Here is a 25,257-nt window from a genome sequence, read left to right on the forward strand (position 1 = left end):
TTTCCCTTGCACAGTGATTGAAAAGACCAGATTTCAGGAGATTAGAAACTTCCAGGAAACTCTGCCACCTTAGCTCAAAATCCTTTCAACCTTTCAGGCATCCCTGTACTTTCAATTAAGTTATTTATATCCCTCGCAATAGAAGCCAGACTTGTTTAGAGGCCAAGGTAATAAACTTGTTTCTGATTTTGTCCCCAACTTGACCCAACAAAGTGGTTTAGAAATAAATGGCTTTCGAATATCAAACTAAGCTTTAGGCTTCTATCTTCTAGGCTCTCATTTGTTGAGGTGTACAACTCTTCAGTAAAAAGCATGAGTAGGTTTATATGCGTCCCAGGTGCTGTTTTAAACAAAGCCAAAGCATAGTCACCAGTTAATGTGTTTCCTATTAAGTTCTCACTTTGCACCTATCAGTTGTGGGAAAGTCCCTTCTACATACCAGATAACCTATTAGAAAGAAATGTCCTTGAACCGCATCATGGAGTGCAAGGTCAGCCCAGACTAGTTTGCTTGAATTTTCTTTCTCCTCAACATTATCATAATGTTGGACAAAACCAGCCATTGTTTCAAGGTTCTGTGATTTAAGACCAGCCATGTTCTTGAGGAACTAGTTCACTGTCTTTCCAAGTTTCATTGAAGAGAACATTCTAGGAGCTTCTTTTGTCTGTTCATGCTACAGGCAGATTATATTTCTCCGCAAACCTAACCCCCTACACAACCTCCAAATAAAATATTCCTTTCTTGTCGTTTTGTGTCTCTGAAAGAAAATCACTCCCTTTTCTCATCAACAAGGAGGCATAGATGAACCCTTGTGGAGCTGTCATCTGAAAGGTAACCACTGAGGTCATCTTAGCTGTCCCGTTTGAACTATCATTTTTTTCTACTTAGTGTTTGTTTTTGAAAGATTTTTTTTTCCTTAGTTCCCAGACCATCTCTGAGGTGAAACAATGCTGGCTGTCTCTCAGAACCTGGGAGGTTTTCTGCTTTGTTTTGTTTTCGGGTCAAATGTCTGAAGTCATAGTGATTGAAAATAAATAGAAGACTTTAATGAAAGAAAACTACCCCCCAGCTGCGAACAACTAAAAGACAAGTTAACCATTAAAAAATAGCCATTTTGCAGGAAATTGTCACCAATACCCAAGTTATTGGTTAACTGCAGTTGAGTCACTAGATTCATAAAGAAAGTTTCTTTGGTGAAGTGGAATGTTCTGATAGTGTTCACAGCTCCAAAATGCTCGTTTTTTGTTTTTTTTTTTTTCTTTTTTTTTTATATGGTTCTCCAAGCATGCAGGGGGGGAGGAAGGGAGGGAGGGTGAGAGGAAGGAAGGAAGGAAGGAAGGAAGGAAGGAAGGAAGGAAGGAAGGAAGGAAGGAAGGAAGGAAGGAAGGAAGGAAGGAAGGAAGGAAGGAAGGAAGGAAGGAAGGAAGGAAGGAAGGAAGGAAGGAAGGAAGGAAGGAAGGAAGGAAGGAAGGAAGGAAAGCCAAAATGCTCATTTTAATAAAATGTCCGTCACACCATTGTCTAGCCAAGGAGGCTGTGCTATTAAAACTAGATATCCTGAGATTTTCTTCTCACACATAGATTTCTAAACTTCTAAGGTGATTATACATTAACTACAGTGGTTTCAGAGGCTGCACAATATAGCATTTTTCAAACTCTGTTGTATGACCTATTTGATCAGTTCCCAAAGACCTTCTCAGACAGGACCCTAAAACCAAACTGGGTGTCGATTTAAATAATTGAGTATTTTGTTGTTGTTGATATTTTGTTTGTTTTTCAATTTTTATTGAAACCATTGTGATTTGAAAACTCTTCAAAGTTTCTTCATAGTTGGGTTTTAGATATACAATGTTTCAGAACCAATCCCACCACCAGAACCCACCTTCCTCCCCCAATATTCTCAGAGTCTATCCCAGACCACCACCCTTCACCCCAGCCTGCCAGCATAACAAACCCATTTTTAATTTGGGTTGTTAAAGTTTGGGTCTGTCTCATGGTTTCACTATTGTTGACTCTGACTTGGATTTTTTTTTTTTTTTTTTTTGGTTTTTGGTTTTTGGGTTACACCCAGCAGTGCTCAGGGGTTACTCCTGGCTCTATGCTCAGAAATTGCTCCTTGCAGGCTCGAGAGACCATATAGACTATATGGGATGACAGGATTCAAATCACTATCCTTCTGCATGCAAGGCAAATGCCCTACCTCCATTCTATCTCTCTGGCCCCTAGTTCTGTCTTTTTTTTTTTAAGGACTGGAAAGCATCAGCGGGTCTCAAACCACCAGAGCAAAGCTTTATGACTGTGAAGTAACCAATTATCCAAGGCCAGTCCTAGTTCTGTCTTTTTTTGTTTGTTTGTTTGTTTTTGTTTGTTTGTTTGTTGTTGATTTTGGGCCACACCCATTTGACGCTCAGGGGTTACTCCTGGCTATGCGCTCAGAAATCGCCCCTGGCTTGGGGGGACCATATGGGACGCCGGGGGATCGAACTGCGGTCCGTCCTACGCTAGCGCTTGCAAGGCAGGCACCTTACCTCTAGCGCCACCTTCCGGGCCCCAGTTCTGTCTTTTCTTAACACCACCACTGCACCTGGTCTCTTGGCCCCTGTCTTCCATCATTTTTTTTTTACTTTATTTATTGGTTGATTAATTGATTGGTTTCTGGGCCACACCCAGTGACACTCAGGGGTCACTCTTGGCTCTGCACTCAGAAATCACCCCTGGCAGGCTGGGGGACCATATGGAATGCCAGGAATAGAACTTGGTCCCTCCCAGGTTGGCCACATGCAAGGCAAATGCCCTACCACTGTGCTATCTCTCCAGCCCCTATCTCCCATCATTTTATATGTGTTTTTCTTGTCTTTCACTCAATGTCTTTTCTTTCTTCTCTTATACTCTAGAGCAGGGGCCATTTGCAGCACTCCGTACAACATTTTGTGGCCCTGCCCTAGAGGAATCTTTTTTGTTTTGTTTTAGTTGTTTGGGTCACACTCCCCAATGTTCAAGGCTTACTACTGACTGCACTCAAGGATCACCCCGACTTTGCCTCCTGCGGCCCCCAGGTAAATTGAGTTTGAGACCCTTGCTCTAGAGCCTAGAGTGTTCTCAACAACCCGCATTTAAACCATTGCATTACTTCATGCAGTTATTCTAAATACTATGTATAAGTGATATCATTCTGTATTTATCCTTCTTCTGGTTTACTTCATTAACATAATATCCTCCAGTTCCATCCATGTTGCAGCAAATTGCATCATTGCATCATTTCTTACAGCTATGTAGTATTCTATTATATGTATGTGCCACATCTTCATGATCCATTCAGCTGTTTTTAGACATTTAGGTTGATTCCAATTCTTTTTTTTTTTTTTTTGGTTTTTGGGCCACACCCGACGTTGCTCAGGAGTTACTCCTGGCTGTCTGCTCAGAAATAGCTCCTGGCAGGCACAGGGGACCATATGGGACACTGGGATTCGAACCAACCACCTTTGGTCCTGGATTGGCTGCTTGCAAGGCAAACGCCGCTGTGCTATCTCTCCGGGCCCTGATTCTAATTCTTAACTGTTGTACTGAGTGCTGCATAAATTGTTGTTTTTAAAGAAATTTTAATAATATTAAAGTTAAATACAGATCAACCTGGGATCACACACATCCAATCCCATCTTGGATTGTGTCATTCTTTTCCTTTATGCCCATGGAGTTCTCCCCATTCTCACTCATATTGAATAAATTAAATGATTTTACTTTAAAAAAAACTAATATTTGAGTTACACTGCAGGAAACCATACTTATTGAGTACCCAGCATTCTGAAACCCTGTCCAACTGATTTTTCTATGAGTTACTGAATTTCTAATTTAAAAATACAAATGATAAAAAAAAAGTGAATAATAGAAAGAAGAGGAAAGGAAAAGAAGTAGCAAATCACTGCCTTCCATTTATTCTAATATGGACCCGGAAGCAGGATATGCCTTACCAGCAAAGAAGTCTTATGCTCGCCTATAACTATGAGACCAAATGCTACAAGATCATAAGTATGAACCAGTCAAAAGGATCCCATCATTCCTATTCACATTGCCACCACTTGAACTAACATATATGCATGCTGAGGCCTTGTATGCTAAATCCAACTAAGTTTTTTTTAATGATATCTTTATTTAAGCACCATAATTACAAACATGTTTGTAGCTGGGTTTTAGTTATAAAAAAGAATATCCCTCTTCACCAGTGCAACTTTCCTACCCCTGCCTGTATTTGAGACAGACATTCTACTTCTCTCACTCATTACCATTGTCATGATAGTTGCTAGTATAGTTATTTCTCTAACTGTACTCACCACTCTTTGTTGTTTTTTATTTGTTTTTTTTTTGTTTGGTTGGTTGGTTTTTGGGTTACACCTGGCAGCGCTCAGGGATTACTCCTGGCAGCGCTCAGAAATCACTCCTGGCAGGCTCAGGGGACCATATGGGATGCCGGGATTCAAACCACTGACCTTCTGCCTTCAAGGCAAATGCCTTTTCTCCATGCTATCTCTCAGGCCCCACCACTTTTTGTTATAAGCTTCATATCATGGGCTCATGGGCTGGTCCTTCCAGCCCTCATCTCTATTGTCTCTGTTTATTACTACAATAATGTCTTTTATTTTTCTTTTCTTTTTTTTTTTTTTTTTTTTTTTTTTTTTTTTTTTTGGTTTTTGGGCCACACCCGGCATTGCTCAGGGGTTACTCCTGGCTGTCTGTTCAGAAATAGCTCCTGGCAGGCACGGGGGACCATATGGGACACCGGCATTCGAACCAACCACCTTTAGTCCTGGATCGTCTGCTTGCAAGGCAAGCACCGCTGTGCTATCTCTCCGGGCCCTTTTATTTTTCTTAAATCCCATACATGACTGAGACTATTCTGTGTCTATTTCTCTCCCTCTGACTTATTTCACTCAGCATAATAGTTTCTTTTTTTTTTTTTTTTTTTTTTTTTTTTGGTTTTTTGGGCCACACCCATTGGATGCTCAGGGGTTACTCCTGGCTATGTGCTCAGAAATCGCTCCTGGCTTGGGGAGGCCATATGGGAAGCCGGGGGATCGAACCACAGTCCGTCCTGTGCTAGCGCTTGCAAGGCAGACACCTTACCTCTAGCACCAGCATAATAGTTTCTATGTTCATCCATGTATAGAAAATTTTATGGCTTCACTTCTCCTGACAATTGCATAATATTCCCCTTTAAAAAAAATTTAATTGAGGCCTTGTATGCTAAACCCAACTTACTTTTATAAAGAATTTTTTAAATAAGTTAGGAGCCAAAAATATTTTAGGAATGTCTTTCCCAATATCTTATATGTCTCCATTTATGTATAAGAATATAATGAGATTTTTAAAAATTGTGACTCCGTAAGGGCTCTCAAACTCAATTTACTTGGGGGCCGCAGGAGGCAAAATTGGGGTGATCCTTGAGTGCAAAGTCAGTAGTAAGCCTTGAACATTGGGGGTGTGACCCAAATAACTAAAACAAAACAAAACAAAAGATTCCTCTAGGGCAGGGCCACAAAATGTTGTACGGAGGGCTGCAAACGGCCCGCCGGCCACGAGTTTGAGACCCCTGCCATAAGTGAAGGCTAGGCCTCTCGCAGATGTTCAAAACAAAGATATACCCCGTTAGTATATTTATTATTTCTGACTAAAGAAAATCACGAACTCTTCAGTCTTATGAGAAATGTATCACACTTGGATCAGAGCAATAGTACAGAAAGTAGGGCACTTGCCTTGTACGAAGCCAGCGAGTCCATGCCGTGGCATCTCATATGATATCCCAAACTTTTCTGGAAGTGATATTTTATTTTATCCTAAATATACAGATGTGGGGGGCGGAGAGTTAGCACAGTGGTAAGTCATTTGTTCTATCTCTCTGGTACCTAAACTAGTTTTTATAGAAAATATGGTAAAAATTCCATAAATGGTATGATATTTTACAGAATTTAATTCTCACTATCTTCCCCTTTCTAAATTAATTTCCATCCAATTTGCTACATTATTCTTACCTCTTACCTACATAAGTAAGCCTCTTATGTTTCCAAATCTACTGGGTGCTGGGAGCTTGAAGTTCTGGCTTTCTATGAGCTAAAGCTAACTTCTCAAAATCCTTTTCTCTCTCCATGCATGTGTGTGAATTATTTCACAGACACCATCCAATTTCAGACCCGTGTGTCTCCAGGGTTCTGGTGTTTGAATCTGAGGATTTAATTCAATAGTTAGCATCTAGATGATTGGTCTACAGGGTGCCTAGATTAAAATTTATCTCTGGGTGCTTCCAGATAAAAAGTAGTCTTTGAATAAATAGACTATTAACAGTAGATGGCTTACCTGGGATCACCATATAATCTAGAAGTTCCCAAGCTTGTTTGACCTACCACACCCCTTGAAATATGCCTTCTCTAAGCAAATAAGCAGAAAGCACTCCCCTCCTTGCCCATTGCTTTCAAGGCTACAGGCAACCCCCCTCCCTGGGTCAATCCAGCACCTCAGAAGATGGAGTCACCCACTTCCGGTGAAACAATGAATCCATTGAGGGCCTGATCCCAACAGAAGGCAGAAGAATTCACCACAGATTTTTTTTGAAACAGGGCATCTCATGCCATCTTCACCTGCCTCCAACCTACTTCCCACACATACAAACACCACTACTCTTCAATCTCCAGTACTTACTACACTGCACCCCAAAGCTTCCAGGCAGAGTATTGACCTCCATAATCATTTGGGCCAAATCCAATTGTCTTTTCTCCTACTGGTGCTCCTTCTGTGGAATCCCTGGCTGACATGGGGTTGCTAGGTTGTCATGTTCCTAAACCAGACAATAAGTATGTGATACTCTGTCCAATAAGTATGTAATAAAATTGTCACTACAAAATAAGCATGGGAATAGTGCTCCCTCTAGTGGTCAGACACTTAGACACCTAGAAAGTTCTCGAACATGGGCAAGTTCCCTCTTGCCAAGTCCATGAGTGTAGATCAGAAGAACTCAGGCATCAGGGAAGTCACTTACTTACACCTCGGATACTGTGTGTGCACAGGAACAGCAACTTAAAAGGTTTGACTTAGTTTGCTATAATGAGCACAAGCAAATCAAGTTATGGTTTGTTTATAGCCACCTCCCCTGCTCAGGGGGCCTTGCAATCTGACAGATAGAACCTGAGGATTCTATATACAAACTCTGGTCTCTAGTCCTTTAAACTATCTCCCTGCCCCTATGTTTGCATTTGGTTAATGTTCCTTATGTGTGAAGGAAACATTCTGAAAGGTTAATCTTCTAAGGAAGGAAGGAGAGAGCTGGCCTTGAGGCCTTTATATAATATGCAGTAAGTGGGTCAAACTCAAGAATGGCATTGATCTTCGGGAAAGTGGCAATGCTTGGAGATATTTTTGTGAGAACTAGAGAGAGAGGCAGCTGCAGGTACCTAGTAACACATTCAGGAGAGAATATGAGCTTATCTAGAGTTGAGGAAGGAAGAGAGAGAAAGAGAATGAATGAATCAATCAATCAATCAAACAGATATCCCAAGTCTAAACAAGAATGCCACCTGGTTTTACAAAGTTGCTTAGACAGGTTCACATCCAAGGTTGTGTTCTCCATAAGAGCTCTATCTTGGTGGTGACCTTTGTCTTTGTACCACAGCCTGCACCAACGGTATTCTCGAGCACAGAGCCGAAAGTGAGCCCTGAGCCTCACTGATTATGGCCCCAAAACCAAAAAGTAAAATCTTTGAAACTGGGGTGAATCTTACAATGATCTATTTAGAAAGCACATCTTATCACCATTTTTCTTGATATTGTAAAACAATGGTACTTTGAAATAGGCACACTACATCTTCTAATATGAAATATAAATTCTCTGCATTCTGTTCCTTCAGCATCAAAAGTACACCATTCTTCATGAGCCTATTTTTGCAAAACTGAGCTTGAACACAAACTGACTTGGAAAAGGACCTAATTTCCTCACTTGCTCTTGCAGTTTATTATCATTTGGGGGTGTGGGGGGTGAAATAGCTTCAGAGTAGCTGCCCTACTATTGCTCCAGCACTGAAGAACCTGTTTAAATCATGCCAGAAAAAAAAATGCTCATTTTCCTTAAAGAACATTGTGTTGTGCATTGGTTCTAACTCTGAAATAACAAAACTGACAGTGGGGAAGGGTGGCTGGAGTCTTTAAATTATTCTAACTACCTCACTTAAGACCTCACTTTTTAAAAAGAAATTATTTTCTGCCAAACCTGAACCTCATTTCCGTGAGTATTAAAAAAATAAAAGTTTAATTGTTAGGACCAAGGAGCTTGCTCTGAAGACTGGGGCACATGCTTTTTTGCTAGAGGAAGGCTTGCTTCCATACATCCATCCATCCATTCGTGGCATCTCAGGCTTCCAAAGCAATGCCAAATTTTTTTTTATTCCCCAAAGAAGTCCCTTTAACTCCGACCCGTCCATTCTAAAGTTGCAAAGAGCCAAATCTCAGTGTGCGGTGCATGCACCGGGAAGAGCAGGTGAGCGCGCCCCATTCGCACCCGCACTAGCTTGCAAGCACCGCAGGGGGTCGCAAAGTCGCGCTAGCCTAAGACCTAAAAAGTCCCGGGAAGCCCGTCTGCGCTTGCGCGGACTGCACTGCGCAGGCGCGGGCGCCGTCGCGCCTGCGCACTACGGGGCGAGGTCGCACCTGGGTCGCCTGCCACCGTCCGGCATGACTCCCTGGGTGCATGCTCCGGCCTGGTCCTCGCCCCTGCGCCCATGGAGCGTCTGCGGAGCCTCGGCCGACCCTTGCCCCGCACCGTGCGCACCCTCTTCGCCCTCTCCCTGCACTCCGGGGCTCGTCCCCTGGTCGCCTGTGGCCCCCGGCCTAGCAGCCACCGGGTGGCAGGTATGCACCTCCCAGGCCCTGGAGTTTGCAGACCCTGGGACTCACCTGCCCGGGTCTCTGCTTGTGCCCTGCTGCCCCGGGACAGGTCTAGGAGGTGGAACCCGAAAAAGTTAACTCCCCAGCAGCAGCTGATGGTGCTGCCAAGGCCTGCGGGGACCCAAGGGACACCAGGGGCAAAAAGGGGAATAGTTGGGATTTGCATTTTGTGACCTGCAGAATGGTGGCTTAGCTGCAGCACCAAGGCTCAGAGATCTTTGCAAGCCCAAAAGGTCCCGCCTGGGCTGTCCCCAAGTCACTAAGGTTCCTCCCAAGTCTCTTCTCTTGTCCACTCAGCACCAGCTTCCTTTTTTTTTTTTTTTTTTTTTACCCTGGTTCAGGACAATCACCTGGAGAATTCAAGAATACACAAATCTTCCCTCCTGGTAGCTCTCTTTGATGGTGGCTGGTTGGTTGGTAAATGCTATTTTTTCGTGGTTTTGATTTTTTTTGTTTGTTTGTTTGTTTTTATTTTTGGGTCACACCCAGCTGCGCTCAGGGGTTCCTCCTGGCTCTATGCTCAGAAATCGCTCCTGGCAGGCTCAAGAAGGGACTATATGGGATGCCGGGATTTGAACCACTGTCCTGCATGCCAGGCAAACACCCTACCTCTATGCTATCTCTCCAGCCTTTGGCTCTGCTTTTTTATTTTTTTACTTTTAAGTCATTGATATTTCCAGTTTGGTTTCTTTTTTTTTATTATTATTCTGGAAAGGGAAACCCAACTTCAAATGCTAATAGAATCCCACCCACCACCACCCCCAAGGGATCATATCAGAAATGACAACAGATTTACATATCTGTGCAATGAGGGATGAGGGGGGGTTTCATTTAGATCAGACAGTAACTGTGATGTTTTTACCCCTGCCTGTGTTATCCCCCTTGCTGCGTTGTTAGACAGTCATACTGTATTTTGAGCATTTGTCTTATGTCCATCGTGAGTGAAACGTATTTGCTTAAACTTCTTTAAAGGTCTTGTCAACCCCAGTAAGGGATACAGCTTTGTTCCAGCGCACTGTGCTCTACATTCCAGTTTAATGAGTTGTTTAAAATATAGTGGGTCAGATAAAATGTATCTAGAAAGAAAGTTAATACAAAAGGCAAATTGGTGTACAGCCGTAGGGTCATTTTTTTTTTTTTTTTGGTTTTTGGGTCATACCCGGCAGTGCTCAGGGGTTACTCCTGGCACTACGCTCAGAAATCACTCCTGGCTGGCTCGGAGGACCATATGGGATGCCGGAATTCAAACCATCATCCTTCTGCATGCAAGGCAAATGCCCTACTTTCATGCTATCTCTCTGGCCGGCCCCCCATAGGGTTCTTTCTGACCTTGCTCATTGCCAGCCCAGGCTTGGTCCTTGGTGGTCCAAGGATCCCCCAAGAATCATCCAGAGTAATTCCTGAGCACAGAGCCAGGAATAAACCATGAGCATCTCCAGGTGTGGCCCAAAAATGAAAAGGAAAAAGAAAGTTAAAAATAGAAAAGTAATATCTGTAGTTTCTTCATATATATATATATATATATATATATATATATATATATATATATATGGGGGGGGGGGCACACCTGGTGATGCTCAGGGGATACTCCTGCTATTCACTCAGAAATCTCTCCTGCCTTGGGAGATCATATGGGACACTGAGGATCAAAGCCAGATCTGTCCTGGGTCAGCCCTGTGCAAGGCAAACGCTCTATGGCTATGCTATCACTCTGGTCCCAGTTTCTCTATTTTTAAGTTATCCAGATAATGCTGATCCTAGAATGCTTGATAGACGATTGGTAGTTGACATTTTCTTAATTGTGCTAGCAGTATCATTTACATGAAGAGCTTTCTTTTGTGCTTTATTGTTTTTTTTTGTTTGGGAGCCACACCCAGCAACCCTCAGGGCTTACTCCTGACTGTGTGATCTGGGATCAGTCCTGACTGGCCCAGGGGACCTATGTGGTGCTGGGCTGCTTGTAAGGCAAGCGGCCTACCTGCCCTACTATTGCTCCAGCCCCTGAAGAGCCTTTTAAAATTATGCCGGAAAAAAAGTGTTCATTTCCCTTAAAGAATGTTGTGTTGTGCATTTGTTCTAAATCTGAAATAGGGGCCCAGAGAGATAGCACAGCGGTGTTTGCCTTGCAAGCAGCCAATGGTCCCCCATGCCTACAAGGAGCTATTTCTGAGCAGACAGGAGTAACCCCTGAGCACCACCGGGTGTGGCCCCAAAACCAAAAAATAAATAAATCTGAAATAGCAAAATTGAAAAGAAAAATGGTGGCAGGAGTCTTTAACTTATTCTTCTACCTCACCTAAGACCTCACTTTTTTTTTTCTTTTCTTTTTTGGTTTTTGTATTCAGAGGTTATTCTGGCTCTGTGCTCAGAAATCAGTCCTGGCAGGCTCAAGAGACCATATGGGATGCAGGGGATCGAACCTGCATGCAAGGTTACACCCTACCTCTGTGCTATTACTCCAGCCTCAAAAACCTCACTTTTTAAAAAATTATTTCCTGCCAAATTTGACAATCATCTTTGAATATTAAAAATAGAAGTTTTACTTGGTAGGACCAGAGAGCTGGTTCCAAGTGCTGGGGCACATGTTTTGCATGAGGAAGGTCTGGTTCCATCCATCCCTGGCATCGCAGGCTCCCGAAGCAATACCGAGAGTGTCCTGAGCAGCAGTGGGTATGCCTTCCTCCCAAAATTAAAAGCAGTTGCTTTTTATTTTCTCTAGGAAGAAATTTCAAAACTAATAAAACAGCTGAGTGACCTCTACATGCTAAGAGAGTTGCCTTGTCCCTTTCCACTAAACTGATTTGTACATAATTGTCTAAATTCATTCCTCAGGTGAAATATGCCGGTATAGATCTGCGGATGTCTCTCAGGCCACTTTGGCCAGCGTGTCCCCGGTGTTTGCTGTGGTAAGTGTGTCATATTGGTGTCTTTATAAACAATAGCGCATCTGCTACATTAACTGGGTAGCACCAATGACTGATGTTACTTGATTTTTTTTTTGTTGTTTCATAATGAATCAGACTAACAAGCCTTCTCCACACACACTCATACTCACATACTAAGACTCCTAAAAATCATAGTTTAAGTGCTGTTTTTTATTTGTCCTGGGTCCATACCTGGCCAGCCATGTTAGGAGCTCCTCCTTGCTTGGCACTTAAGATCAGTGCTGGGGGGCCGGGAAGGTGGCGCTAGAGGTAAGATGTCTGCCTTGCAAGCACTAGCGTAGGATGGACAGTGGTTCGATCCCCCGGCGTCCCTATGGTCCCCCCAAGCCAGGAGCGATTTCTGAGCGCATAGCCAGGATTAACTCCTGAGCATCAAACGGGTGTGGCCCAAAAAACAACAAAAAAAAATAGATCAGTGCTGGAACTCGAACCCAGGCTTTCTAAGCACGCACGGCAGTGCACTGAGCTCTCTCCCGCCTTCATCTCATTGTTTCAGTTAGAAACTTTGAGAGAATCAGAAGTGATTCCAATCAGTACTGCTACCAAAATAAAAAAAAAATCAATGTATCCTGTATAATGTGGAGGAGAGTCTACTAAGAACTGTATGTAACATGAGCAGTAAAAAAACATTCTATAAAATATTCCTGGGGTGTTCTCTAAAATTTGTCCTGTGAAGTGATTATTTTCAGTCCTCTGCAGATGTGCTTTTGTGTATGAGATCACTGTAGGGGGACGCTAGTCTTGCTGCAAATTGCCCTAGAATGTTTTAAGCTGTTTGTTATATACTCACCTTGATCTTTGGCAGACTTTGTCTTTTCTTTATTTCTTCTCCCCTCCTATCCCCTCTCCCCCCCTCTTTTGGACACTGTGGTTTGCAATACTATTACTGAAGAGTTATCCTGCATATCACTTTCCCTCCTTTCAGCATCCAGTTCTTGTCCGTAGCGATCATTCCCAACTGCCATTGTCCTAGTACTTCCTTCTCAGCCCTCACTGCACTTCCCCATTCACTGTAGCAAGCTCCCTCCCATGGACCAATCCTCCTGACCTGGTCTCTTTGTCTCTGGATATTATTACCATACTTTTACTTTTGTTTATATCTCACAAATGAGTACAGTCATTTTATGTCTGTCCCTTTCCTTCGGACTCATTTCACTCAACATAATCTCCACATCCTTCCATGTATAAGAAAATTTCATGACTTCATTTTTTTCCTAACATGAGCTCAGTTTGGCCCAGCCAGGGGAAAGGGATTATTTTTTTTAAAACTCTTAAAAAGTTGTTGTTTTACTTTTTTTTATTTTGTTTTTGGATCACACCTGGTGGCACTCAGGGATTACTCCTTGCTATGTGCTTAGAAATCGCTCCTGGTTGGGGCCGGAGAGGTGGTGCTAGAGGTAAGGTGTCTGCCTTGCAAGCGGCATCCCTTATGGTCCCCCCCCCCCCCCAAGCCAGGGCCAATTTCTGAGTGCTTAGCCAGTAGTAACCCCTGAGCATCAAATGGGTGTGGCCCAAAAGAAAACCAAAAAAAAAAAAAAAATCATACGGCTCCTGGCTTGGGGAGCCATTTGGGACACCGGTCCATTCTGGGTAGCCATATACAAGGCAAATGTCCTACCACTGTGCAATTACTCTGGGCCCAAAAAGTTATTGTTTTAAATCAACAAACATAACCCACCCTAATACAGACCTTTATTCTAATGCCGTAAACAGTATGCCACTTTGGAGGCCGTTAACATTTTGTTTTTTTTGCCTTTCAGACAAAATTTGACGAAGGGGGAAATGTTACTTCTTTTGGTGAGTATCTTTCATTTTTCTCCACATCAGTTCTCCCTGCATGCTGAGTGAGTGGCTGACGGAAATGAAGAAACAATGGTGTTTGGTGGTTTCTGTGTAGAACAGGCTTTGCATGTTTGGGTACACAGAAAGACAATATGGGGTCTCAGTGATCCAAGTCAATCACATCCAGTGCAAATACGTATTCGCTGTCGTATTTCTCCAGCCTCGCTCTCCCCCACCCCACCCCCCAAAATACAAGTTCAGGGGCAGGAGAGAGAGCACAGCGGTTGGGCATTTGCCTTAGACGCTGAAGGATGGTGGTTCGAATCCTGGCATCCCATATGGTCCCCGAAGCCTGCCAGGAGTGATTTCTGAGCGTAGAGCCAGGAATAACGCCTGAGTGCTGCTGGGAGTGACCCAAAAACAAAAACAAAAATTAAAAAAAAAAATACAAGTTCCTTAGTGCTTTAGCCCACCTGTTTAATTGTAATTGTTTCTTTCTAGAAAGGAAGAAAACAGATTTATATCAAGAACTAGGACTTCAAGCCAGAGACTTGAGATTTCAGCACTTAATGAGCATCACAACAAGAAACAATAGGATTATTATGAGAATGGAGGTAACATTTTATTTATTGGTAGCTACATTTCTGGCTGCAGTCTGGCTGCTCTGGGGAGCGTCTAAGTTAGATGGCCTGGCAGTGCTCAGTAGCTACTCCTGGCACCAGGTCAGTCCTTCAGTTGCTCCAGGAACAGTCCCAGGGCCTCAGGTACACTAAGCATGTGCTGAACTGTGGGGCCATTTTCTGTTTATGCCACCCTGTTACTGGCCTCAGAAAGGATGGGACGCTGGGGCTGAAGTGTAGTTCCAGGGTACAGCACTTGCCTTAAAGTAGGGGGAAAGCTTCAAGTTCAAACCCCAGCGCTCAAAATAATAAGGTTAAAAGAAGCCTGTCTTTTTTTTTTTTTGGGGGGGGGGTCACACCCAGCAGCGCTCAGGGGTTCCTCCTGGCTCTACGCTCAGAAATCGCTCCTGGCAGGCTCGGGGGACCATATGGGATGCCGGGATTCGAACCACCATCCTTCTGCGTCTAAGGCAAACGCCTTACTGCTATGCTATCTCTCCGGGCCCAGAAGCCTGTCTTTAAGATGTGTCACTTCCTGGTGTTATTAAGTAGCACTGGGCTATTTTTAGCCTCATCATCTCAAATTGGTTTAATAATATGTTGGTGATGCTTTATAAAAAAAAAAAAAAAAGAAAGAAAGAAACCTTTCCCATTTGAGGCAAACTGATGATGGCTAGAATGAATATTTTCTGAAATTTTATTTGAGAACTTGCAAGGACTTTCTTTATCCCAGGAAAGGGATAAAGGATAAAGCCCAGGGTCCTGGGGCACCAGGCACATGCTCCAGCTGTTTGAACCATCTCTATTATCTTGGGGGTGAGATGGGTATTGGGACTCTGCCTGTCAGTGCTTAGGGCTTACTCCTTCCTCCATACTCTGACATCACCTGTGGTGGTACTTGCGGGACTGTAAACCATGCAGGGACCAAACCCGGACTGGCCACGTGCAAGACAAGTGCCTTAACCCTTGTACTATATCTCTGGTCCTCACCCTGGGACCCTGGGAATCTTAAGAGGTCAGTCTTCAATTTCTCATGCTGTGAGAAGGAGCAAAAAGTTCCCAGGCTTAGGTAGATTTTAAACTTCATTTACTGAAGTCTTTGTCTTTGAAAAACAATGATTCGGGGGGCCTGGAGAGATAGCATGGAGGTAGGGTGTTTGCCTTGCATGCAGAAGGACGGTGGTTCGAATCCTGGCATCCCATATGGTCCCCAAGCCTGCCATATAGCCAGGAGTAACCCCTGAGCGCTGCCGGGTGTGACCCAAAAAAAAAAAAAACACAATGATTTGGTATAGGAGAAATTCAAGAGCCTGGAACCATATTACCAGGGTTTGTTTCTCCCTGCAGCTCTGCAGTAGATGCATGTATCTCTGTGCACTGATAAACCATCTGTGTTTTATAGTACTTGAAAGCTGTGATCACTCCAGAGTGCCTCCTGGTGTTAGATTATCGGCATTTGAATTTGGAGCAGTGGCTGTTCCGAGAGCTGCCCTCACAGTTGGCGGGGGAGGGCCAGCTCGTCACATACCCTCTGCCTTTCGAGTTCAGAGCCATTGAAGCACTCCTACAGTACCGGGTGAGCCTCTGTCTTTAGCTTCTTGAATGCCTTCTGCTTTTTTCTTTTTTGGGGGAAGGGGGTGGGTCCACACTCAGTGGCGCTCAGGGGTTACTCCTGACTCTGTACTCAGAAATTGATCCTGGCAGGCTCGGGACCATATGGGCTGCCAAGGATCCAACCTAGGTCCGTCCCAGGTTAGCCACATGCAAGGCAAATGCCCTTCCACTGTGCTATTGCTTTTGCTTCTTAAGTATTAAACCTTTAAAAGTCAAATCAGATCAATCTGAGGTCACTCTATTCAGCAGATGGAGACTCCAAGGAAGCACTTTTCATAATGTTTTTTCTTTGTACACGTCTTCAATGTTTGGGACTGGTTATTCAAAATATAATAGCCTAAATATGATGCCGATGAACATTTCCCAAAACACCTTAAGTGTGGGGCCAGAGCCATAGCACAGCTTGCCTAGCACACACCCGACCCAGGTTCAATCCCTGGCACCCCATTTGGTTCCCCTAAGCACCTCTAGAAGTGATTCCTGAGTGAAAAGCCGAGAATGATCTCTGAACGCTGCTGGGTGTGGCTCCAAAACAAGAATAAACAAAAGTCTTAAGTGTTTACCATAGCTATTTATAAATTAAATTGTGTAAATAGGTGTAGGTAAACTGCTGACATGTGTTAGAAATAAAATACATCTTTCTGGTTTTTTCGTTTTACTTTCGTGCACATGGTCCTTTGAGACAGCTAAATGCTGCTCAGTGTGAGACCGCATGTAACATGGGAATTCTCCAATTCTGTCAAATTCATGAGTGTCTGAGGCCCTGAGCAAGAACGGCCCTGGCTTCTCCAGCGCTCCAAAGAGTTCGTTATTTTCTCTTGGTCCTGGGAGTCAGTCAGGATTGGACTCCCCAGGCAGAGAGTGTATAGATGAGTGGGTGGGAGGAGAAAAGGAGAGAGGAAGGAGCTGGCAGGTGAACCCCGAACCCCTCTCCCTTTCCTGTCTGGCACTCATAGAGGAAGCCATCCCGCTGCTCCGTGCTTGACCTCACAAGTCGTGGACTGTCAGGAACCAGTTGCACAGGCGGGAGAAGCTCTCAGGAGCTCAGACTGGACTTTTATCTCTTAACTCATTTTTGCTGGCTGATGTCCAGAATGTTCTTTACCAGCCTATCTAGAAGCTTTTCCATATTGTGGCAACTGGAGTCTCAGTTTCAGTGCAGACCTGCAGATGGCTCAGTCTCCAGGCTGCCTCATAATTGTATTTGTATAAGACCCTCCGGCAGCTAAGCTGAGGGCTCAGATGAGGCTGAACCTTTCTCAACAATGTCCTAAGTTGTTTTGTTTTTGTTGTTTTAATTAAGGTATTACATTGGTCAGTTGGTTTTTGTGTTGGGTTTTTGTTTGGTTGGTTAGTTGCTTTTTTGGGCTACAACGGTGACGCTCAGGGGTTACCTGACTATGCACTCAGAAATTGCTCTTGGCTTGGAGGGCCAGAGAGATAGCATGGAGGTAAGGCATTTGCCTTGCATGCAGAAGGATGGTGGTTCGAATTCAGTATCCCAGGAGTAACCCCTGAGTGCTGCCAGGTATGACCCCAAAACAAAACAAATTACCCAAAAAACAAACAGACAAACAAAAAGAATAAGATAGGCCCGGAAAGATAGCATGGAGTTAGGGATTTGTCTTGTATGCAGAAGGACATTGGTTCAAATCCCAGCATCCCATATGGTCCCTGAGCCTGCCAGGAACAATTTCTGAGCATAGAACCAGAAATAACCCCAGAGTGCTGCCGGATATGGCCCAAAAACAAACCCAAAAAAAAGAGAAGAAAGAAATTGCTCCTGGCTTGGGGGACCATATGGGATGCTGGGGATCGAACCAAGGTCCACCCTGGGTCAGTTGCATGCAGGGCAAATGCCCTACTGCTGCACTACTGCTCCGGCCCTGGTTTTTGTGTTGTTGTTTTTTCTTACACGAAATCAACTATTTTTTGACATAAGTATAACTTTCTTTATAGTTACTGGAAAACTAAAAAGATCATGTCTCTCATTTGATAATCTTCGTCACTTGAATGATAAGGGTTTTTCGGGGCCCACTCCTAGGAGAGTTTTGGGCCACACCCGGCGGTGCTCAGGGGTTACTCCTGGCTGTCTGCTCAGAAATAGCTCCTGGCAGGCACGGGGGACCATATGGGACACCGGGATTCGAACCAACCACCTTTGGTCCTGGATCGGCTGCTTGCAAGGCAAACGACGCTGTGCTATCTCTCCGGGCCCAGTTAGTTTCCTTTCAAGCCTGGAAGTGCAAGAACCATGGCACATTATAGACGATTGGTTACGGTGACCCCAGAGGCTCTTGTTTGGGTCCATCAGGAACAGGTCCTCCAGCAGCACCTGTTCTGAAGTGACACCCGCCTCGGAGCTCTTATGGGTTTCTGTCTTTAAGTGGGGGATTCACAGTGAGCCTCTGAGGATGCTAAAAGGTTTTGTTTTGTTTTGTTTTGGGATTCTTATGAATGGTCATGTTATTCCCTAGATCAACACGCTTCAGGGAAAACTTAGCACTCTACAGCCTCTGATCCTGGAGACGCTGGAAGCCCTGGTGGACCCCAAACACTCCTCTGTAGACAGAAGCAAACTGCACATCTTACTGCAGAATGGCAAGAGGTAGGTGCAAGAAGGCATGTTGGGACGGATCCTGAGCATGCACTTTCCCATCAGAAATAACCGTTTTCACAAGTCATCATTGATCAGACACTGTTCTTACAGTCAAATGGTTTTGATGTGTGTGTGACTAATCATGTCTTTCTCAATGCTTCCCACAGCCTCTCGGAGTTAGAAACAGATATCAAAATCTTCAAAGAATCCATTCTGGAGATCTTAGATGAGGAAGAGATGCTGGAAGAGCTGTGTCTGACCAAGTGGAGCGACCCACGAGTCTTGTGAGTGGATGACGCATCCTTCTTCCCCCAGGGTCATTTCTCCTGGAGATAACCACATTTTTCTCTCATAAAAAGAGAGGCATTTTACATTTCTGGCGGGTTCAATTTCCTTCCCCACTTCATGTTGTGTGTAATTCATCCTGATGAGGAGAGAAAGAGGTCTTGATAAATGGTCTCATCAGTATAGCATTCATTATCTGTCCTGGCAGAAACCAAGGCCAAATTGTCTTGCATCGAGGCAGATATTTGCCAATGGGCTTTGGAGTGGGAGGTAGGCGGTAATGAGGGGAGCACAGGGAGGGAATTCTCAAGCATAAGGAAAAGACATGACGGGAAATAAAAATGAGGTGACCATATGGTCTAGAAGTTTGGGCCAACGTTGAAATGATCATCTTAGGCCTGAAAAATAGGACAGTGGAGAGGGCTCTTGCCTTGCATGTGGCTGACCTAGGTTCAATCCCCGGTATTCCAAATGGTTTCCCAAGCCTCATCAGATATTCCTAAGCACAAAGCCAGGAGTAACCCCTGAGTACCCATGGGGATGGCCCCAAAGCAACAGCAGCAGCAACAACAACAATAAATGTTCATCTTAGAAATTTTTCTTTTTTTTTTTTTTTTTGTTTTTTTTTGTTTTTTTTTGTTTTTGGGCCACACCCGTTTGACGCTCAGGGGTTACTCCTGGCTATGTGCTCAGAAATCGCCCCTGGCTTGGGGGGACCATATGGGACGCCGGGGGATCGAACCACGGTCCGTTCCTTGGTAGCGCTTACAAGGCAGACACCTTATCTCCAGCGCCACCTTCCCGGCCCCAGAAATTTTTCTTAAGAGTTGAGACATTTGAAGGTAAAGAGAGGACCACAGGCTGAGCACTTTTTGCTCCCCAACACAAAACCAGAAATAGCCCTGAGCACTCACAATCAACATTCACTTTTACAGGCACTTGAGGCCAAAGTTTATTCAAAATATTCCATTGTTGGGCTGGCGAGATAACATGGAGGTAAGGCGTTTGCCTTCCATACAGAAGGATGGTGGTTTTAATCCCAGCATCCCATATGGTCTCCTGTGCCTGCCAGGGACGATTTCTTTTTTTTTTGGGGGGGGGGGCACAGCCGGCAATGCTCAGGGGTTACTCCTGGCTGTCTGCTCAGAAATAGCTCCTGGCAGGCACGGGGGACCATATGGGACACCGGGATTCGAACCAACCACCTTTGGTCCTGGATCGGCTGCTTGCAAGGCAAACGCCACTGTGCCATCTCTCCGGGCCCCAGGGGCGATTTCTGATCGTAGAGCCAGGAGTAATCCCTGAGCGCTGCCGGATGTGACCCAAAAAAAAAAAAAAAAAAAAAATTCCATTGTTGGGGCTGGAGCAATAACACAGCAGTAGAGCATTTGCCTTGCACATGGCTGACCTGAGACAGACTCGAGTTCAATTCCCAGCATCCCATATGGTCCCCCAAGCCTGCCAGGAGCGATTTCTGAGCACTTCCAAGTATGACCCCAAACCCAAAAAAAAAAATTCCGTTGTTCTTCTTGGTAGACAGTACCAGAAATCTACATACAAATACCTTTGTCATATATATTTTTTGTTTTGCCTAGTAAACCAGTTTGCTAAATAAATAGTATCCGCTAGTTGAGTACAATGGTGATACCAAAGAGAAGGGATACATATTAGGGGCATGTTACTTTTGTTTGGGGGGATCCTCACATTTGACACTGGCTGCTGCCTCTGCTCAGGGGTCACTCCCAGTGGTGCTCAGGAAACCATGTCATACTGGGGGTCATAGCCAGGCCTCCGACAAGCAAAGCCCGCACTTGCCCCTTTGAGCTCTGCCGGCCCTTGTGGTCATTCTGACGCTGTCACTGCAGCGAGAAGAGCAGCGCCGGGATCGACCATGCCGAGGAGATGGAGCTGCTGCTGGAGAACTACTACCGGCTGGCGGAGGATCTGTCCAACGCCGCCAGGGAGCTCCGGGCACTCATCGATGACTCCCAGAGTATCATCTTCATCAACCTGGACAGGTGACAGGGTGGTGGCAAATGGGGGTGATTTTCTTGGCGAAGAAATGACTGTAAGGGGAGGCTGGAGAGATAGCATAGAGATACGGTATTTGCCTTGCATGAAGAAGGCCGGTGGTTCGAATCCCCAGCATCCCATATGGTCCCCTGAGCCTGCCCCGAGGGGGGGGGGGGGAGAGGGGGCTGCAGGGACTTCTTAGCCTAGAGCCAGGAGTAACCTAAGCGCTGCCGGTGTGACCCAAAAACCAAGGGAAAAAAAAATTGACTGTAAGGAAGTGTTGGGGTGATGAGGAGGTCACTCCACCAGTAGGAAAACAAGCTTGCCATAAACTGTGGTCGAGGTGGAACCCAGCTGGCCATGCCCCCCTCGGCACTGGCCCTGGTGGTCCCCAGCACCACAGAGCATGGGCAGCATCACATGCTCAGGCCCTAGCTTTGGATGGCCCAGTCTGTTCAGTGAGCATCTCTGGAGTGTCCCAGACCCCAGAATGGGACCACTTCCCACACCATCTCACACACACCATCACACACACATCCGTCACACACATATCTGTCACACACTCATTCGTCACACCCTCGTTTTCACTACGGAATCAAAGCTGACCTTCTGAATGCTGGAATCAAACTGTTAGTGTCAGACCCCAGTACAACCCTTAGGGCACCGCCTGACACCACCATCATGCAGGCACACACAGCCACACACATGCTAGTGTGGTCATTGGTATCTTGCTCTTCTCTGCAGCCACCGAAACGTGATGATGAGGCTGAACCTGCAGCTGACCATGGGCACCTTCTCGCTTTCACTCTTCGGACTAATGGGAGTCGCTTTTGGGATGAATCTGCAGTCGTCTCTTGAAGAGGTAAGAAGGTCCCAATTTGGGCCTCTCTGGGGCATTCACTAAGATTTGGAAGATCAGTGTTTCTTTTTAGCAGGGAGGGGTGAACAGGATTGGGCCACACCCAAGCATCCTCAAGGTTATTCCTGACTCTGTACTCTGGAGTTGTACCTCACAATGCTTGGGGGACCGTATGGGATGCCCAAGGTCAGATCTGTTTTGTTGGCGTGCAAGGCAAACATCCCACTGTAAAAACCCAAAAGCTCGTGCTTTTCAGTAGCATGAGTCTTTTCAGTGGCATAGTCTTTTAAGATTTAAAAAAAAAATGGGTTTAGAGAGATAGCACATTCTTAGGCATTTGCCTTGCATTTAGCCAACCCGGGAAAGATTCGGTTCGATTTCTGGCATCCCATATGGCCCCCCAAGCTTGCCAGGAGTGCTTTCTGAGCACAGAGCCAGAAGTAACCCCTGAGCATCGCCAGATGTGGCCCCAAAACCATTCCATCAATAAATCAATAAGTAAACTGATTTTAAAAACGACTTGAATATGTCTTAGCTTGCCTGCTCCCCTGATGAAGTTTCATATGTGCTGTAACTCCATTAGTGCAGGTACAGGTATCCCTAATAAGATAAGGCTATCAATGTTTCCCCAAAACTGGAACTGCATGTGAAGAAGATGTGACAAAGTGGTGTCATGCTCCGAGACTTTTCCTGAACTTGGTCTGAATTTAATTTGGCAGGCCGTGTTTCCTGGCAGTTGGCATTGCAATTTGGGGGCTCTTACAAATGTTACAACTCTGAAAATGGTTGTATTACAGACCAAAAAAAAAAAAAAAACTTATAAGTAACACCCAAGGGCCAAGAACTAGATAATAAGTGTGGGAATCTCTGATCTGCAAGCAGCAAGTGTGCCGTGGGGCAGCGCTCTGGTCTTCTAGAACCACTCAGTGCCTTTAGATGACCTTAACATAAGACTCGCAGCCCCTTGGCACACCGGACCATCCAGTGAGCTGCCACTTCTCCATCTAATCCGCCCCCCACTGCCTGCCTACTCTGTTACTTATTCCCTCTCAGGGTTCGTGCCCCCCCCAAATTCTCTCCCACCTCAGAGTAACATGACTGTTTGTACCCGCCCTCTCGCACCCCTTGTTACGCATGCCAGTGACCTCACACTTCTCTGCCTTCGGAGTCTGCCCCTTTCAGGAAGCATATTTCATGTGGGCTGGAAAATTCTTCAGTTCACACACACTTGCTGCAGTATTCTAGCCACACATGGTTTTTCTTGTATTCCCATGCACTAGACAATTTTTGTAAGACCTGAGTTTATTCATTATAGCTCAGAGAGGATCTCTGATGACCTACAGTTTCCATCGAGCAGATTTAAAAATTATCCCTTTTTTAAATTAAGGGCATCAGTGGTAAAGTAGGTAGGGCCCTTGCTGAACTCGAGGCTCACCCAGGTTTGGTCCCTGGCCAAGCTTTGAATCGAATTGGGTTGGTGACTGTTCATAGCTGGTGCCTCAGGCCTGAGTGTTGCTGCCACCAGGCTGAGCAGTGAATCTGGCCTGGGGAAGCTCTATTGCAGTACAGGGAAGGTAAGAGGCAGAAGCCTGTGGGCTACACAAACTTAATTGTGGGCGCACCTGATGCACCGTGTGTTCTTGGTACTGAAATATGCCTGTAGGACCCCAAGTCACACTCGGCAGGAGGATCCTGGCTGGGATGGAACCGCCCCAGGAGCCATTCCCCCAGGCCCATCCATCCTCACACTGACCAGCACTCCAACCCCCATCTGTCTCCAGCCTGCCCATCCCCGACACTGACCACATCAGGGACAGGATGTAGATGGGGCCTATTCATGATAACAGGCCTGGTCATTTGTCAAGATCTCGCTCACAGAGCTCAACATCTCCTAAAAGATGAAGGCTCTCGCACCCAGAGCCTGAACTCCCCCCTCGCCCCTTTAAAGAAGTCCCGTGTCCTTGTTCTCTTCCAGGACCATCGCGTGTTCTGGCTGATCACGGGGATTATGTTCATGGGGAGTGGCCTTATCTGGAGGCGTTTGCTGTCATTCCTCGGGCGCCAGCTGGAAGCACCTCTGCCTCCTGTGGTAAGGAAGAGGGAGGGAGAGGGGTGTGGGGTGGGGGGGTGGAGTGTGTGTGTGTGTGTGTGTGTGTGTGTGTGTGTGTGTGTGTGTGTGTGTGTGTGTGTGTATGTCAGAGTCCCTTCGACATCCCTATGAAGAGTCAAATTGACATCCTGTATTTCGTGTGTGTTTGTGTGTGTCAGAGTTCCTTCAACACCCCTATGCAGAGTCAAATTGACATCCTGTATTCCTTGTGCCCCGGCTGTGTGGTCCAGATTTGATCTCTCTAAGCCTCCCTTTGTTTCCTGTCAACTTAGTATCACTGAGTCATGGTGCTTATGGGACAGTTGAACAATGTGTAGATAACTAAGAGTGCCTGCAAGGTGGTTAGATGTCCTTTGTGCACAACTTCTTTTCTCACCTCTTGAGCTACACCCAGCAGTGCTCAGGATTTACTACTGGCCCTGTGCTCAGGATCATGCCTAGCGGGTTTGCGGGACCACGCAGGATGCCAGGATCAAATTGTGCAAGATAAATACTCAACTTACTATACACTTTTACTCCTGCCTAGAAACAGACAAAACTATGATGCGGGCTTTGTCATTGAAATGAAATTGAAATGTAGAAAAGGGATATAATGGTTTGGTCAAGGAAAAAAACTTATCAGGCTAGAGTGATAGGACAGCAGGAGGGTGTTTGCCTTGTATGCTATCGACCTGCTTTGATCCCCAGTAACCTAAATGGTTCATTGAGCTCACCAGGAGTAAACCCTGGACACCGATGAAAATGTCTCAAAAACCCCCCAAAGGAAGATAAAAGCTTATTTCCCTCATTATTATTCTGGCATTTAGTCCACACCTCTAGAGTGATTGCTTAGGACACTGATATTTGGCCATTAGTCCTTCTGTCATTTCATACATTATTTGTTTTGCTAGTTCTTGACTTTTATTTATATTTCTTAATTGGTTTCTGGGCCACACCCAGTGATGCTCAGTGATTGCTCCTGGCTCTGCGCTCAGAAATCACTCATGGCTTGGGAGACCCTATGGGATGCCAGGGATTGAACCGAGGTCCGTCCTGGGTCAGCCGTGTGTAAGACAAATGCCTAGCACTGTGCTATTGCTCCAGCTCCAGTTCTTGACTTTTAGGAAAGACTTAAACTAAAATTAATTTCCCTGCTTCGTCTAGATGGCCTCTTTGCCCAAGCGGCCCCTGCAGGCAGATCGTCGGGTGGAGTTGAAGCACAACTTCCGACCGGACGGACTGGGATCACACCGGAATGTTCTGGCAAACCGATGAGAACAACTTAGCGAAAACTCTTGTTCTTCCCGGGTATTCGCAGAGAAGCTTGATGTTCTCCTATGGTTTTCTTTTATAGAGGGAGATATGAAGAATGATGAGTTAAGTTATAATGTCTATTGAGAAAAAGATTACGGCAGTCATGGAATTTCACTCCAAAGTTCTTGCCTTTGTAAAAAGCCAAGAATCTATTTCCTACAAATGTACAAATGTAATGAACGTTTTTTTTATAAATGTGATGTGAGGCATGGAGA

General features: G+C 45.2%; 1 protein-coding gene across 1 annotated transcript; it reads left to right on the forward strand.

Moving 5' to 3' along the window:
• Positions 1 to 8,704: 8,704 nt before the first annotated feature.
• Positions 8,705 to 25,257, forward strand: MRS2 (magnesium transporter MRS2). Its single transcript, XM_049764988.1, has 11 exons — positions 8,705 to 8,886; positions 11,755 to 11,828; positions 13,628 to 13,664; positions 14,151 to 14,263; positions 15,672 to 15,845; positions 18,361 to 18,491; positions 18,650 to 18,766; positions 20,633 to 20,785; positions 21,525 to 21,642; positions 23,615 to 23,725; positions 24,893 to 25,257. Exons 1-11 carry the CDS (start codon positions 8,757 to 8,759, stop codon positions 25,001 to 25,003), a joined length of 1,269 nt encoding a protein of 422 aa, XP_049620945.1. The 5' UTR covers positions 8,705 to 8,756; the 3' UTR covers positions 25,004 to 25,257.

The sequence above is a fragment of the Suncus etruscus genome, chromosome 18, assembly GCF_024139225.1.
Source record: "Suncus etruscus isolate mSunEtr1 chromosome 18, mSunEtr1.pri.cur, whole genome shotgun sequence".
NCBI classification, from domain to species: Eukaryota; Metazoa; Chordata; class Mammalia; order Eulipotyphla; family Soricidae; genus Suncus; species Suncus etruscus.

Coding starts and splice junctions, on each gene's coding strand:
- MRS2 (XM_049764988.1), top strand. CDS start 8,757: ATGGAGCGTCTGCGGAGCCTCGGCCGACCCTTGCCCCGCACCGTGCGC. Junction 18,767..20,632: donor TGGAGCGACCCACGAGTCTT/GTGAGTGGATGA, acceptor CTGTCACTGCAG/CGAGAAGAGCAGCGCCGGGA. Junction 20,786..21,524: donor ATCTTCATCAACCTGGACAG/GTGACAGGGTGG, acceptor TCTTCTCTGCAG/CCACCGAAACGTGATGATGA.